General features: G+C 44.7%; 2 protein-coding genes across 5 annotated transcripts in view; one reads left to right on the forward strand and one right to left on the reverse strand.

Moving 5' to 3' along the window:
• Position 1: 1 nt before the first annotated feature.
• tmed4 (transmembrane p24 trafficking protein 4) lies at positions 2 to 9,944 on the reverse strand. Its single transcript, XM_056274531.1, has 5 exons — positions 9,683 to 9,944; positions 8,064 to 8,164; positions 7,848 to 7,973; positions 4,297 to 4,443; positions 2 to 2,271 (listed from the first exon to the last, which is right to left on the reverse strand). The coding sequence occupies exons 1-5, from the start codon at positions 9,816 to 9,818 to the stop codon at positions 2,122 to 2,124; spliced, it is 660 nt and encodes a 219-aa protein (XP_056130506.1). The 5' UTR covers positions 9,819 to 9,944; the 3' UTR covers positions 2 to 2,121.
• A 158-nt stretch (positions 9,945 to 10,102) lies between these two features.
• ikbkg (inhibitor of nuclear factor kappa B kinase regulatory subunit gamma) overlaps positions 10,103 to 16,555 on the forward strand; it is a 31,491-nt gene continuing 25,038 nt past the window's right edge. The window contains exons 1-7 of one of the 4 annotated variants that reach the window (XM_056274522.1): positions 10,103 to 10,236; positions 12,962 to 13,109; positions 13,259 to 13,524; positions 13,638 to 13,712; positions 13,873 to 13,971; positions 14,226 to 14,411; positions 16,162 to 16,223. In XM_056274522.1, coding sequence (XP_056130497.1) covers positions 12,971 to 13,109; positions 13,259 to 13,524; positions 13,638 to 13,712; positions 13,873 to 13,971; positions 14,226 to 14,411; positions 16,162 to 16,223 — 827 coding nt within the window. In that variant the 5' untranslated portion in view covers positions 10,103 to 10,236; positions 12,962 to 12,970. The remainder of the gene's footprint in view (positions 10,237 to 12,961; positions 13,110 to 13,258; positions 13,525 to 13,637; positions 13,713 to 13,872; positions 13,972 to 14,225; positions 14,412 to 16,161; positions 16,224 to 16,555) is intronic. The other 3 variants (XM_056274523.1, XM_056274524.1, XM_056274525.1) reach the window with 3 other exon arrangements.

Below are 16,555 nucleotides of genomic sequence, written 5' to 3' on the forward strand. Positions count from 1 at the left end.
TGGTGCAAACCGAACAACAATGACTTACAGACAACTTCTGGCCAAAGTTCATTTTATGAGCAAATGGAGGTGACATCCAGACCACAGTACAACAGCTTAAGACCTTGAGACAAAAGCAATCAAAAGTCAAAGTAATTCGCATCCGGGACACGAGAGAGCCCACTCTTCAGTTTGACATGTGGAAAACAGTCGCTGTGAAGGAAGGAAGGAAGGAAGCAAGCCACCTTCCTCTCCTGACAGCTCCATTCTGACACAGACCTCTTCCTCTACATTAGAGGATTTCCAACATTTTCACTAATCTGGTTACCATCTTTTTCTTTTTTTGGACCCCCCCCCCCATTTCTCCCTAATTGTATTGGCCAATTTACCCTATTTTCCGAGTCGTCCCGGTCTCTGCTCCACCGCCTCTGCTGACCCGGGGAGGGCTGCAGACTACCACATGCCTCCTCCCGTACATGTGGAGTCACCAGCTGCTTCTTTTCACCTGGCAGTGAGGAGTTTCACCAGGGGGACGTAGCAAGTGGGAGGGTCACGCTGTTCCCCCCAGTCCCCCCCGAACAGGTACCCTGATCGACCAGAGGCGCTAGTGCAGCAACCAAGACACATACCCACATCCGGCTTCCCGTCCACGGACACAGCCAATTGTGTCTGTAGCGACGCCCAACCAAGCCGGAGGGAACGCGGGGATTCGAACCGACGATCCCCATGTTGGTAGGCAACAGAACAGATCGCCACGCCACCTGGACGCTCCAGTCTGGTTTCCATCTCGAGTGAAATGCAAGTGTAATAGCTGGTTTGAGTGTAGCAAGTTTGTGTTATGTTCAGAAATACCACAAAAGCCAGGACAGCTTAAAAAATCAATGCAAGTTAAGGAAAAGGTCAGAAAGCTTTCATACCTTTCACGATGTATGAAGGAATGAACGGAAATGTGGGAGGAAACTGGAGCAAACCCACGCAGACACAGGGAGAACATGCAAACTGCACACAGAGGACAACCCCTAAGGTTGGACAACCCCAGGGTTTGAACCCAGGACCTTCTTGCTGTGAGGCAATTGCGCTAACCACTGCACCACCGTGCCGCTGTGTGTGGAGGCTCCACACACTGTGTGGAGTTTGCATGTTCTCCCCATGTCTGCGTGGGTTTCCTCCAGGTGCTCCGGTTTCCTCCCACAGTCCAAAGACATGTAGGTCAGAGGAATCGGCCACACAAAATTGTCCCTAGGTGTGAATGTGTCAGCCGTGTGATGGCCTGGCGGCCTGTCCAGGGTGTCTCCCTGCCTGCTGCCCAGTGACTGCTGGGATAGGCTCCGGCATCCCGCGACCCGACTTCGGATAAGCGGTTTGGATAATGGATGGATGGATGGTATGAACCGGTCAGTCAATGAGCTCCACCTACTGACAACAGGTGACTGTGGCACGAGAAGGTTATTATCACAAACTACACACCTGTCTGGCATAGTGCACATGAATTCTGATTTAAAGTAGAAACTATACACAACAGGCAGAAGAAGGGATCTCTCAGTAGCAAGGCAGACAGAAGATTCAAATAAGTGTTTGAATAAAAGTGTAGAGCAAAACAAAAGGTCTATGAATAGATATCAGAGAGCTAAATGCAACCTTAAAGCAGTGAAGAAACAGGCTGTACATAGACCAGCGAGTCCCAGGACCAACAGATAACTCATTAAACTCTATTTCGTCTTAAATAGGTATTCCGATTCATCGATGACTCGTCTCCATTCCAACAAAAGTATTTAAAAAAATAAAATAAATAAAATTGTGCTCAGGATGTTTCTCCCATTTATTCTTGTACAGGAATTGGGGAGTGCTAAAAGGAAATCTCCTGGAAAAAAAAAAAAACCAAAGAAAGTCGCCTGGAATGTGGTGCCGTGTAAAAACAGTGTATATAAAACTCTTTAAGAAAAAAAAAATCCCCAAAAACTAAAACTGCCCTCAGTGTGCTCTCACTGGGGGCTGAGCCGCTTTCCTGTAATGGCTGATGGGTAAACACACATCTCTTATCTTGTGTTTCCTCCACTGTGGTGGATGTCGCTCCATCTTGGCTGAGATAGTCTCTCTGCCTGACACCGCGTCATCCCGATGCAGACGCCGGTAAATGGGAACTCACACCAACTTCTTGGCCTCAAAGAAGCTCTTGAGGTGCTTCATCTGCCAGATGCCGGTGACAATGAGGATAAGAGTCTGGGCAATGGACCACCAGAGCACACGCTGGTTGGTGCTTTCACTCGTCATGCGGAATCGCTCCTCTCGATACTGCAGAGTACGTGACGACACAAGGACAAGATCAGTACTGCAGCAGGACAACACAGCTGGAAACATAAAGACCACTTTCTCTAGCTACTGCACACCCTCAGCAAGGGCTTTGTCAAGGAATACATCTTGATGCATGCTCAATAATCCAGGGAGGAAATCACAGGAAGGTGAGCCAGGTCACCTGCACACGTTTACTGAGAGAAACATTTCACCATCATCCAAGTGACCTCTTCAGTCTCACCTGACTGCAGGTGTCCCCACCCTTATAAACAATACAGTGACTGCAGGTGTCCCCACCCTTATAAACAATAGTGACTGCAGGTGTCCCCACCCTTATAAACAATACAGTGACTGCAGGTGTCCCCACCCTTACATACAATACAGTGGCATAACGACCAAAACCAATGATCGGTTTCATATGCAAATTGCCATGACAATTAACTAGAGTTACAAAGGCCATGTGTAGTATTCACAGAGGATTGGGGAATGGCTGCAACACTTGTCTAAGTGTAAACCAGTGGTGATTCCGTATATGGCGGGACTGTCATATTAGTTGAGATGCATATTTTCCAAATGCTGCGTCTCAGTTGCTTTCAAAGTACAAAGCATGCTGCACCAGAAGCTGGTCCACCCTGAGGATCGGGTCCCCCGGCACAAACAGAGCAATATAGTGTACGCTGTTAAGTACCAGGAAGATTGCCGTGACTTATAAATTGGGGAAACCAAACAGACACTGGCCAAGACGATGACACAACACAGGAGAGCTAACACATCAGGCCAGGACTCCACAGTCTACACCATCTACAGACCAGGACTCCACAGTCTACACCATCTACACAGTCTACACCATCTACAGACCAGTGGCCACTCTTTCAAGGATGAGGATGTGCACATCCTTGATAGGAAGGAACACTGGTTTCAACAGGGAGTCAAAGGCCATCTATGTTAAGAGGGAACAACCATCCCTGAACTGGGGGGGGGGGGGGGCTAAGAGTACATCTGTCACCATCTTACAATACTGTGAGTACAAACAAACATTCCCCAATCCTCTGTGAATAGTACACATGGCCATTGTAACTCTAGTTAATGGTCACGGTAATTTGCATATGAAACCGGTCGTTGGTTTGGGTTGTTATGTCACTGCATTGTTTATGAGGGTGGGGGTACCTGCAGTCACTGTATTGTTTATAAGGGTGGGGACACCTGCAGTCACTGTATTGTTTATAAGGGTGGGGATACCTGCAGTCACTGTATTGTTTATAAGGGTGGGGACACCTGCAGTCACTGTATTGTTTATAAGGGTGGGGACACCTGCAGTCACTGTATTGTATATAAGGATGGGGGTACCTGCAGTCACTGTATTGTTTATAAAGGTGGGGGTACCTGCCGTCAGGTGAGACTAAAGATGTCACTCAGATCATGATGAGACCTTGTGCCTCTCTAATAAACCTTGTGTCCAGATGGACCGAGTCACCTTTCTGTGATTTGTGAAGGAATAGTTTCGATTTTTTTGAACTCCATCTATTTTGCACTCACTGCTGTAGTGCCTGAACTGTAGGTTGCAGCTGTGTCCAGTATGTATAAACGGATGGATGACTGAAAATAAAACCTACCTATGCAACAAATGTGCAGTGAGTAAATGTAAAAAAAAAAGAAAAAGATTTGACATGTCGACAGACTGCAAAAAGGACAGATGTGTTTTACTGATTGTTGACCGTGGGAGATAAGGACCCAGCAGATGTACAAAAGCAGTTCTCAGGTGAACAAAAGTACAACCAGTTTTGTGTACATGTATGAATTTAATGTGTATTTCTATTAACGCACATGGATTTATGGTAATGAAATGGAAAATGACTTGTTTAGTGGTATGTGTGTGTTTGAGTACTGTTTGTATAACAAGGTTGGATTTTTGATAGATTTCAAAAAGTCTGAACTATTCCTTTAAGCACAAAAGGGTGAGACGCAGGAACAAACACTTCCTATTACAACCCCGGGTATACTTGCAAGGCTTTATTTTTCCCTCACCCGCTGATAGTTTTGCTCCTTCTGGATCTGTTCCATTTGATCCAGCAGCTGTCGGACTCTCAGCTGTAACTCGGTGAGTTTGTCTTTGGCTGCAATTTCAGGGTAGTTGTTGGTATGTTCTCCAACTTGAATATCTAGATGCACTCTCTGCAACAAAGACATCTCTCACATTGTACTTTCAGAGAAGAAATGTGTGTTTTATGTTTGTATTTACAATGTGGGCATGCATGTCTGCATATGCTGACAGGTATGTGTGCTACATGCACAAGGCAGTAAGAAATTGATTATATGTACAAATAAAATGTTTGTGCTGGTTAGAAGAAATTGGAATTGTGTATTCATTTTATGCAGGAAAGGATCAAGAAAAGGATCAGGTGCTATAAGAAGGAAGCAGAGGGTTTATCATATCATAGGGCTGTGGGATATGATGATGTATATCGTGTGACGATAGAAAAACATCTATTGTCTCATATTATGCTCTATCATTTTATTCCGTTGTGTCACAAATAACACTCTTTACTGCAATATTTGGTAACACTTTAGTATGGGGAACATAAAAACACTTAATTACTAGTGAATTAGTAATGATCAAGATGTCACTTTAGTATGGGGAACATATTCTAAGTAACAAAACCTTAATTTACAGTAATTTAACACTATTAACACTTGTAGTTTTGTGTTTTGTTATGTAAGAACAGACCATATTCATTAAGTGTTAGTAAGGGAGAATAACTCTTCTTGTGGTACTACCACCTTATAAAGGCCATACTAAGCAAAGCATATTGAGATGGTGCTACTAATAAGCAATAATTCTGAGGTTATAGAGGGAAAACTCATAGTTAATGGCTTACTGGTTGTATAATAAGGCCATGCAGAATAAGGCATTAATGAGTACGTAATAATGACCAATTAAGAGCCAATATGTTGCTAATTTGCATGCTAATAAGCACCTAATTAATGGTGACTACGTTCCCCATACTAAAGTGTCCCAATATGGATCTTCATTTGGAGTCTGTCCATCTTTTGCACGGGTTACATTAATAAACTGCTCTTATTGGCTTTTTACTCACGAAGCTTTTATTGCACTTATAGTAACCGAACTAGTGCTGTTGTTGTCAGCTCTCCCCCACTGTCTGTCTCTCCTCTGCTGAGCTCCATGTGTGGAGGGGCTGCGCCTCTCTGTGGTGAGACGAGAAACTAACACAACCACAAATGACAGCAAAACGCAGTAGAGACTGTGTTTATTTATGTTATTTACCTAATTTATGTACACTCATTTTATTTCAGTTCAGCGTGAGAGTTTCTACTGCGTTTTGCTGTCTCTTATGGTCATGCTACTCTCCTCTGCTCCTCCACATACACACACAAGGTTTCTGGAGGTGCATGGACCAGGAACTATTTAGTGTGAATGCTGGGGGCATTCACACTATTGCTTCGCAGTTCTTTATTTATTCTTTATTTATTTTTCTTCCGCCCATTTGTAGCTCCTTCATACTTTTAGCTACTGAAACCATTCAACTATCAAAATGTTCAACTCATTAAGGACATTAGTGCCCCCCCTTTCAGATTTTTCATACCTTCTGAACATTCAACTTTTTTCAGCCATTTTTCGAATGGGAGTCAATGGGGGACTTTTGCAACCTTTCCACCTCTTTTACTCCTTCATACTTTTAGCCACTGAAACCATTCAGGTATCAAAATGTTCATCTCTTTAAGCCCATTAAGGCTCACATTTCGGTTTTTTGAAATCTTTTATACTTTTAGACATATTAAGCTTTTTCTACTTTTTCAAAACAATGGAAGTCTCCGGGGAAAGGTTGAAACCCTCATCACCTTTGAACTGTATCTCCTCCATTGTTTGAGCTAGAAACCCCATTTAGAGCTTAAACAGTTCAGGACATTCGGCTCTTTCAGAATCCTATTCAGATTTTAAAAATATTTTATAGTTTTTGAACAATTCAGCTCTAAAGTTTAGCAATTCTGCCATACACTTTGCCTGTTAGAATGTTCAGTCCTATTGTGATGTCACACATCAATTTGAAACTCAACTGCCAGCCTAATTACTGTCAACTCTCAACACCTGGTAGATTTGACCAGCTTCTGCCACTTCTTAACTGCTCTTCCTCCCTCTTCAACCTTCCTACCTTCCTTCCTACAACCTTCCTACTGTCTTTCCTACAACCTTACTACCTTCCTTCCTCCAACTTTCCTACCTTGCTTCCTACCGTCTTTCTTACCTTCCTACAACCTTACTACCTTCCTTCCTACCTTCCTTCACACAATCTTCCTGCCTTCCTACAATCTTCCTTCCTACCACCTTCTTACCTTCCTACCTTCCTTCCTACAACCTTCTTACCCTTCCTCTTCATCACTCTTCATCTTCATCACTACCCCTCCTTCTCTCATTCTACCATTCCTCCTCTCATTCTACCCCTCCTCCTCTCATTCTACCCCTCATCTCATAACAAATAAAGACCATTTCTTCTGATGTACTGTAGCTCTTCTTTCTTCTTTTAGAAGAACAATGTTCAGGTCAGGTTTTGCAGTTCAATGACCTAGGCCTACTTGGGGACTCTTTTACCAGCAGGGGTCACATATTTCAGACTATTCAAACCTTTTCCATACATAAACCATTGCTGCAAATGCTTTCAAGTTTTGTTACAGCCTTGTTGTGTGTGTTTGTAACGGGACTGGGAGCACTTTGAAATCTTTGCACCGCTTCCACTTTTTCATACAGAAACCATTCAACAATCGAACCATTTATGTATTTAGCACATTATGGCAAATTTTTCAGTTTTTTATACCTTTAAAACTTTTACAATATTCAGCCATTTCACATTTCAGTTTCCAGGTATGCTAGTGACTTTCTGACTTTTCCTATTTATCCATTTTCAGCAATGCTTTCGCGATTTCTTTCAGCAGCTCAGCATTCACACGCTTTTTCTGTGGAAAAGCCTTTTTCTAGTTATTCATTGAATTTACAGAAAATGTGCTATATCGTGATATGTATCGTTATCGAGATATGAATCTCAGATAGCATCCGGATGTGGGCCACTTCAGGCAATGATGCGGCACTGATGGCCTGCTTCTGGCCCTGACAAAATGGATGTGAGCCTGAAGTGGCCCACATGTATAATAGCAAATATGGCCCAAATATGCCAAATCACATGTGGGCCTTTTTTTGGCAAAGACGTGGTGCTCTGGGCAACATGTGATCTGGATGTGACCCTGAAATGGCCTGTGTGATAAATGGTGAATATGGCCCAAATATCACAAAACTAATATGGGCCACCTTTGGCAAAATATGCAGCACATACGGCATTGCTATCGCTTGGTTCTGGCCCAGATCTGGCAATCAGCAAGTGCCATCATTCCACACGGTATGTGGGCCAGATAAAGTGTCGGGTCTGGGACGGGTCCGGGCCACAGCAATTTTGCTATCTGGGTAAATGACCTATAATCAGGATATGAGATTTTGGTCATACTGCACAGCCCTAATAAATAAATAAATAAATAATCAAATAAATAGGAGTACTTTGGTTGATTCATACCAGCTTTCCCCCTGCAAACAGAGTCATCTTGGTGGAGTTTGAGTGCAGACAGATCTGGTGTTCTCCGGGAGTGTGGGAAGTGAAGGTGAAGCGTCCATCTGACCCATACTGTCGAGAAAGGATGATCTGAAAGGGATAAAGAGTTAAGAGGCTAAATCCCGAACCATACAGATTATGTTAGTCTACCGATGAGTTTGACATCACTGCATATTCCACCTTAGTATCAGGATCCTTGATTTCAACGTGCATCCCAAGGCCGGGGGTGGACGGGAGAAAGGAACTGGTCTGCTTGTCCCACAGCTGAGTTCTGTACTTGCCTGTCGGACATAATGAAAAGACAATGATGTCATTAAGCAATTGTTATTCAAACAAATCAATGAATCAACAACTTGGATGTAACGAATTAGCACCGCAAATAAAGAAGTAGGGATGTTCGTGAGTAGTAGCCAAAAATCTCGAGAACGCAGGCTCAAAAAGCACAATTCAAAATACATTTCCATGGACCCTTGAGAATTCGGGGGTGGGCAATCTTATCCAGAATGGGCCAGTGTGGGTGCAGGTTTTTGTTCCAACCAAGCAGTTGCACACCGGATCCCACTGATCACATGTCGCCATTTCATCTTTTAGCGGAAAGGCATAGCCTACATCTAAACCCCGAGAGCAGATTAAACTGGTGTGGGTTTTAGCATCACCTTGGTCTTAAGTTTTGCCACTGGAGGCAAGTGTTGGGACACATTACCATGTTTGCCATTTATTTGTCTTGGCTTCTTTCAGCCTCAGTAGAACATGTGAATTGGTGACGAAATAATCATGTTCATGATAAACAGCGTTGTTTTTGTCATATTTGTTAAGGGATACTGAGGGTCTAAGGGCAGGATGTTGTGTTGCTGTAAAGCCCCTTGAGACAAATTTGTGATATTGGGGTATACAAATAAAATTGACTTGACCAGAGTCTTTGCTGAGGAACTTGATTAGGAGACCTGTGTCTCCAATCAATTGCTTGATTGGAGCAAAAAATTATTGGGACGAAAATTGTGTCTTGATTAGGACCTAATGAAGACACAATTTTTGTTCCAATCAAGCAATTGATTGGAGACACAGGTCTCCTAATCAAGTTCATCAGCAAAGACTCTGGTCAAGTCAATTTTATTTGTATACCCCAATATCACAAATTTGTCTCAAGGGGCTTCACAGCAACACAACATCCTGTCCTTAGACCCTCAGTATCGCTTAACAAATATGACAAAAACAACGCTGTTTATCATGAACATGATTATTTCGTCACCAATTCACATGTTCTACTGAAGCTGAAAGCAGCCAAGACAAATAAATGGCAAACATGGTAATGTGTCCCAACACCTGCCTCTAGTGGGGAAAATGACAAAACTTAAGACCAAGGTGATGCTAAAACCCACACCAATCTAGCGTGCTCTCGGGGTTTAGATGTAGGCTACGCCTTTCCGCTAACAGATGAAATGGCGACATGTGGTCAGTGGTATCCGGTGTGCAACTGCTTGGTTGGAACAAAAACCTGCACCCACACTGGCCCCATTCTGGATAAGCCTGCCCACTGGCCCTGCTTAGGATGCTAAGCGGGTAAAAATGTTTGTTATGAAACGTAAACACATCCGCAACCGATGGCGTAAATGCGGCCCCGTTAAAGCGGATAACGCCCTGGGCTGAGCCGCTGCACCTGTGCTCCTCCGAGGAGGATGTGCGACGGCGTGGGCGGTGCGCCGCCGAGCCAGTCCCGGTCTCCTGACTCGGTCCGTGCACGTCTCAGACCGCCGCCGCCAGTTAGCTAGTGAAGCTAGCCACGCTAAACGACAGCTTACCAATGACCATGGTCTCATCTGGAATCTCCTCAATGAAGCATTTCTTCTCCGTCTCCCCTATGTGGAAATACAGCGCGTAACCCGGGCACACCAGAGCGAAGAGGGAGATAACTAGGGTGGCAGAGATAGCGAACATCCTGCGGCCTTTTTTCTCTCGTCGTCACATCGGCGAAGAAGAGTCTGCCCGTCGCCGCAGCGGGATGACGTCACCGCCCGACTGCGGAAGAAGGAAGGGGGAATTCCTGACAACGCTCGCCGCGGCGTTTGACAGCTAGCAGCGTTGCTCATACCGAACACAAAAACGCGCAGAAAAACATGCGTCGGCGCGAACGCCGGGCGAAATGACGGTTGGGTGGCGTATGTAGTTCAGTGGCGGGATCCAGTGTTCGTGTCAGTCGGCGAACTTCTCGAAATCCAGGTGGTCCGGGTACTGTTTGCTGTTTATCTCGCGTACCTTGGCTACTTAACGGTTGGCTAGCGTTAGCCTGCTCGCTAACGTCGGCTGGTCCGTCTGTCAGCCCTTCCCATCAGCGCACCCGAAGGCAGCGGAGAAGGTAAGCAGTGTGTGTGCCCGGAGCGTGTCTGCTGCCTTGTTATGTCGAAGGCTCTCGTAAAACGTCTTTTAATTGGAGCACTTGGAGACAAAGTCTCGGACTGAGGCGGTATCGGTGAGCGTGTCAGCACCCTGGCTGTCACGGGGATGAATGAACCCGCTGTGGCTAATTTAATTGGCACTGATTGATGGAACATTTTTCTGCTATGAGCGCCCAACCTGTTGTTTTATGCTCAACTATCTGCCTCATAGTATTTCGAGCACAGTGTTTGACTAACATGATGTGCTATAGCGAACATCAGCTTATGCTGCACGAAAACATGTAGGCTACTGGCTTCTAAACCAGTGGTTCTCAACCTTTTTGGGGTCCTGGACCTCCTGCGTATTTTTGATCTACCCTGAGGACCCCTCCACCTGATCTTGGGGGAGGGGGGTTGCAATTTGATAGAAACAGTAGAAACTGCATTTTAAATTGCATTACAGCATTTATTCACTCTTTGGGGCAAAAATAAGAGCTTTCAGTTGTAACTTAGATATAGTTAACAAAACAGAATTCTTATGCAGTAACTTTCAGATATATGTAACAAAACAGAATATGTATTCAGTAACTTTCAGATATATGTAATAACAGAATTTTTATGCAGTAACTTTTAACAATGCAAACGGGAGCGAGATCTCCTATTAAAATACAATAAATTACACTTGTGAAACAGATGTAATTAGAGAAAAAAGTCCTGTTACCCTTTATAGTTTAGGTAGATAAAGGTCTCAGTCACATTTGAGTAAAATAATCCTATTTCTATAAATGTCATAGGATCTTTTTTTTTAAAGATATTTTATTTTCACGGACCCCTTGCAATTACACCACGGACCACTAGGGGTCCGCGGACCCCCGGTTGAGAAACACTGTTCTAAACAGACCCATGGATTAGACCAGGGGCGATTCTAGGATCAGAGCTTTTGGGGGTGCTGACCACCCAGAGTGCTGAACCGCCAGGCAAGATAAATTGGGGGAGGGGGGTGTGTGGATCAAACCATTTTCGAAGCATGGGGGGGTGCGCTGTATTTTTGTTGTTAAAAAATTACTTTAAACCATATACTGGATATGGTTTTGACATTTCTTCAGCTTATTAAACATGGACATACAGTACAAAATAAAAAAATCTCTTCAATTTTAGGGGTGCTGGCGTTCAATTTAGGGGTGCTGCAGCACCCCCAAAAAATGGGCTAGAAACGCCTATGGATTAGACAATACCCGCAAACCAAACGGTTGCCTCAAAGACAAGCTCGGAGATATTCATCTTAACGATTAATTAAACTGAAAGTAAAAGTAACCGTCTTTGGCTGTTTCATAATGATGGCTTGTGGTATGCCATATGTGCCTGTACAATGGTTTATTACTGGTACAGTGTCGTCATTCATGAAACGGTAATAAGGGAGTGTGTTCAGTTCAAGTCATATTTTTCAAGTATTTTTTTTTTTTTGTGGCTTTTTCCACCTTTTTCTCCCCAACTGTACTTGGCCAAGTACCCCACTCTTCCGAGCCGTCCAGGTCGCTGCTCCACCCCCTCTGCCGATCCGGGGAGGGCTGCAGACTACCACATGCCTCCTCCGATACATGTGAAGTCGCCAGCCACTTCTTTTCACCTGACGATGAGGAGTTTCACCAAGGGGGACGTAGCACGTGGGAGGATCACGCTATTCCCCCACAGTTCCCCCTCCCCCCTGAACAGGCGCCCCGACCAACCAGAGGAGGGGCTAGTGCAGCGGCCAGGACACATACCCACATCCGGCTTCCCAACCGCAGACACGGCCAATTGTGTCTGGAGGTACGCCCGACCAAGCCGGAGGTAACACGGGGATTCGAACCGGAGATCTCTGTTTTGGTGGGCAACGGAATAGACCACTAACGCTACCCGGACGCCCTCAAGTAAATTTTATTTTTATAGCCCAATATGACAAATTACAAATTTGTCTCAGGGGGCTTTACAGCAATACAACATCCTGTCTTTAGACCCTTGCATCGACTAAGGAACAACTCCCTTAAAAAAAACATCCCTTTAATGGGGGAAGAAAAAAATAGGAAGAATCCTCAGGGAGAGCAACAGAGGAGGGATCCCTCTCCCCAAGACAGACAGACATGCAATGGATGTTGTGTGTACAGAATAGAACACTATTTACAGAATATAATGAAAGAGAATTATAATGGATTTATAAGCTGTATAAAGAATGTGATGAGGAGGACGCCAAGCAGTGTCCAGATGTCACCGGAACAGCCTAGGACCTGAGCCACGTGACCACCACCACCATGTAGACCTGACAGAAGGGCAGACTACACATGCGCACAAGGGAGAGTCACCTCACACCATTCACATACATGGGAGATGAGACAAGAAAAGACATTAGTCACACATTGAAGAGAGAGAAGGATACAACATTGGAACAGGTAACAAAACTATAATGGATTTATAAGATATAAAAAGAATGTGAGGATGCCAAGCAGCATCCATGTTGTGGTGACCACCATCGCCATGGAGAGCTGGCAGGAAGACAGACTTCACATACATACAGGGGAGACTCACATCACACCACACCACTCGCATCCATGGGAGAACAGACAGGAAAAGACATTCACACAGGAGAGAGAGAAGGATAGAGACATCATTCAGAGAGAGAGAGAGAGAAAGAGAGACAGACATGTTAATTAAGTGTATGTACTTCTACAGTGTTCAAGGATGGTGCAGCCCCAACAAGATGGCCCAATGCAGTGGGATATGGCAGGAGAGGATAGTGGAGGGGCCCTTAGGGTCCCTCCTGACCTGGCTGCCAATGAGGTGGTTACCAGACTGCTGGGAGACAACCAGCAACTTAGAGGTAGAGTTTATACACATAATCCAAGGTCAATATACACAAGACGTATGTATGTATTACTTCTATCAAATTCCTAAATTGTCTGTCTCCAATCTCTTGGCCAATATATCTCTCTCCATTGACCTTATTTTTTGCTCTCTCACTGTCTGCAGAGGCTCTACGGCGTAGCAACCTTGCACTACGTCAGCGTTGTGAGGAGATGGAGGGGTGGCAGAGGAAGACAAGAGAGGAGAGAGAATTTCTCAGCTGTCGCTTCCAGGAAGCCAGGGCCCTGGTGGAAAGGCTGGCCCAGGAAAACCACTCTCTACAGGGGATGGTAAAGGGATCCAGCTCCTTTTCTAACCACAGCTCATGCTCCAGCCAGACTGAAGACCAACCGGGACGCCCAACAAAGAACGGGCCACTTGAAGCACCGCAGGTTAAATGGACTTAGTTTAAACTTGTACTTGTTTGTCTTTCTTTTCTTCCCCTTTCCTTTATTTCTCTGTTCTAACAGACTTCATCTTCACTCTTCTCTGTTATTTTATTCAGACGTTAGATCAGCGGGAAAGGAGGAGAGTGGAGGAGACTGATCAACATGCACAGACCATGTCACCACGCAGTTTGGTAAGCATTCGTGTGTACTTGTTTGTCAGGGGTAACAGTGTTGAACAGTGTTGATAAGCACTCATTTGAGCATGAGTTTACATGTTTATTTCATTGTGTGTATGTTTATCGTCATTTTTATTTTATTTTTTTAGTGTAACAAGTATGTTTGTTTGTCTAGGATGATGCGAGTATACATAGCTCCATGAGTAGTTGCCTCCCCTCTCCCACCTCACTTAAAGAGGCTGGGGGGAAGGGGAGGGGTGTGGAAAACAGCCAGGTGAGCTTGCCCCACTTGATCCTGATTCCACCAATCAGCTCCCTGCCACTTAGCCTGTGCTCTTCCCACTTTTGAGATGATTCTCCACCCTACTTACACTTGTAGAGCTACACTGTTAATCTTTCAGTCAAACCTCTTCTCCACCACCATCTTTTCTTTTTAACCTTGTTTCATCTTATGTCCTCTCGTTGTCCTCCTTACCAATGTTGGCACTACTCATTGTATCAATAAATCCCCATTTCCTTTGTTCACAGCCTGCAGAAGGAGCAAACGAGTTCCTGCAGTTGCTGAAGAGCCACAAAGAGAAGATGGAAGAAGGGATGAGGGAGCTGAGGAGGAAGAACGAAGAGCTAGAAAGGGAAAAGGAGGAAGGAGAGAAAGAGAGAGAGCTAATGCACCGCACCATTGACCAGCTAAGAGCCAATCTTGCTCAGGTGCAGGTAGCCTTCTTTTTATCCATGCACTCTATTTTAATCATTTTCAGTAAAGTCCAACCATTTACCTTTAAAAGTAACCCAATGTCTGTTGAGCTGTCACAGTCGCTCAAACCTCTGAGAACCTTTTGGAAAATCTTTCATTACAGCTGCAGGGTTAGCCAGTGGTCAGACTCCTAAATTGCTGTGTGCCAATTATGGTAACTCAGTGGTGCTCAACCCTGCTCCTGGAGAGCTACCCTCCGGCCCTTTTTCACTCCAACCCTAATTTTAACACACCTGATTCTACTGACCAACACCTTGATTAACTGACTCAGATGTGTTGAATCAGGGTTGGAGTGAAAACCGGCAGGAGGGCTGCTCTTCAGGAGCAGGGTTGGACACCACTGTACTTGTCCCACCCGCTTTTTGAATTTTGTTGAGCGACTCAGTAGTGTGGTGTTGCCTTCATTTGACAGCTTATTCCAGGTTGGACAAACAACTGAGCCAGTCGGTGTCTTTGCGGGTGGGGCTAAAGTTGGTGACATTATCAAGCTGACAGCCGTGGATGAAATATGATACACCCTGCACGGTATGCCCCTTGCAGAAGTGTGCGCAGTTTATTAATCCCTTCCTTCAGTTTTACAATCTGTGCATGCAGTTTGTTAAAACGTGCTTGATAGTCTGGGCACAGTTTGGTCGAACTCCAGAGACCTGCAGAGAACCTGCGGAGGAAAGGGGGTCATTCATTCAGCGGGCAATCTGCAGCATGGATCACTTCTCTGTGTTAGTTACATTTACTCATATGGCAGACTTTTTTTTCAGAGCTACTTCCATGATAAGCAGCAGTTAGCAGATCCGTTCAAGTGATACCAGTTGGCATTACTGAGTGCGACACGGTAATCATAACACAGTTATGTAGTAGTAGTAGTAATAGTAGTACTAGCAGTAAAAAAGGGGAATTATACCATGAAAGCGTCAATGTATCAGCCAAGTAAGTCCGTTTTTCTTGATCTAAGGATGGATTTAACACTGTTGTCATGCATTGGATGTTTGATTGTTTGTAATCAAAAAAACTGCCAGCTGAGGTTATAATACTGAGGACGGGGGTTAGTAAACTGTGTGCATGGATTTCCAAATCAGTTTTATTTCTTGATAGCCGGGGTACCCCTCAGGTTCTGTAGAATAGACACCGCTGTTGGAGCTGTTTTAAATTGATGGACAACATTAACAAATCTTAAATCGGAACAATATTGACGGTGTTGGGAAGGTGTTCCTCCTGAGGCGAGCTAGTTTTGGTGTTGAAGTTGAAAGTCATTCTTGAATGTGGTGTAACCCTTGAACCAAAAAACTGTCTTTGTATAAGCGATGCGTTTTATCACCGTCGACTGGCGTCCTCGGTAAACTTGCTCAAACTAATGTAGCGTATGTTTACGTAAAATGACATCAGAGTGTCCGGATCTGTCAGTCACGAGTGATTGTTTAGGGAAAATCACCCCCCCCCCCAAAAAAAAACAAAAAACAAAAAAAACCCACAGAAAATGGTGAATGTGGAGGCAACTTCAGACTGAATAATGGAGAGGTAACAAAATCAGGGCACTGTAGGGCAGAACTAGGGTAAGGCGATTGCCCCTACAAGGAGTGTGTCACTCATCGCACCGTCTCTCGGCTGTTCTCGTGTAACGTCTCCATGTCAACAGGTCTGTAGTGGACACGGAGTGAGGCTGTGAGTCAGCTGCAACTGGCCAAGAGGTCTTATATTGAAATCTTTTAACAGGCATGCAATGTTACTGAGGAGGCCGTTCAGCATCGCTCTGAGGCGCAGCACTCCTCTGACAGGTACAACGCCACTTCCTCCCACGTGCGAGTGGTTTTGAACTAACTGTCCTCAGGTGCCACCTGCAGCTTTGCTAGTAGCTGTCCTCAACAGAGCCAGTAGCATGAGGGACAGTTTTAACCTTATTGATATGGATATCTGCAGATGTTTATCCTCTTATTTGAAGCATGCCTTTTGTCTGAGTTCTCACTGTGTGTGTTTTTGTGTTCCTTGAATTACAAACTTACTCTGGAGATGTTTCTTCTTTCCACCTCCCCCGTCTTATCTTATTCCTCCCCTGCCAGCTCTAGCCTGGCTAAACTCACCGAGCAGCTTCAGGCAACACAGGGCAGGT

Source organism: Lampris incognitus, chromosome 2, assembly GCF_029633865.1.
Source record: "Lampris incognitus isolate fLamInc1 chromosome 2, fLamInc1.hap2, whole genome shotgun sequence".
Classification (NCBI taxonomy): Eukaryota; Metazoa; Chordata; class Actinopteri; order Lampriformes; family Lampridae; genus Lampris; species Lampris incognitus.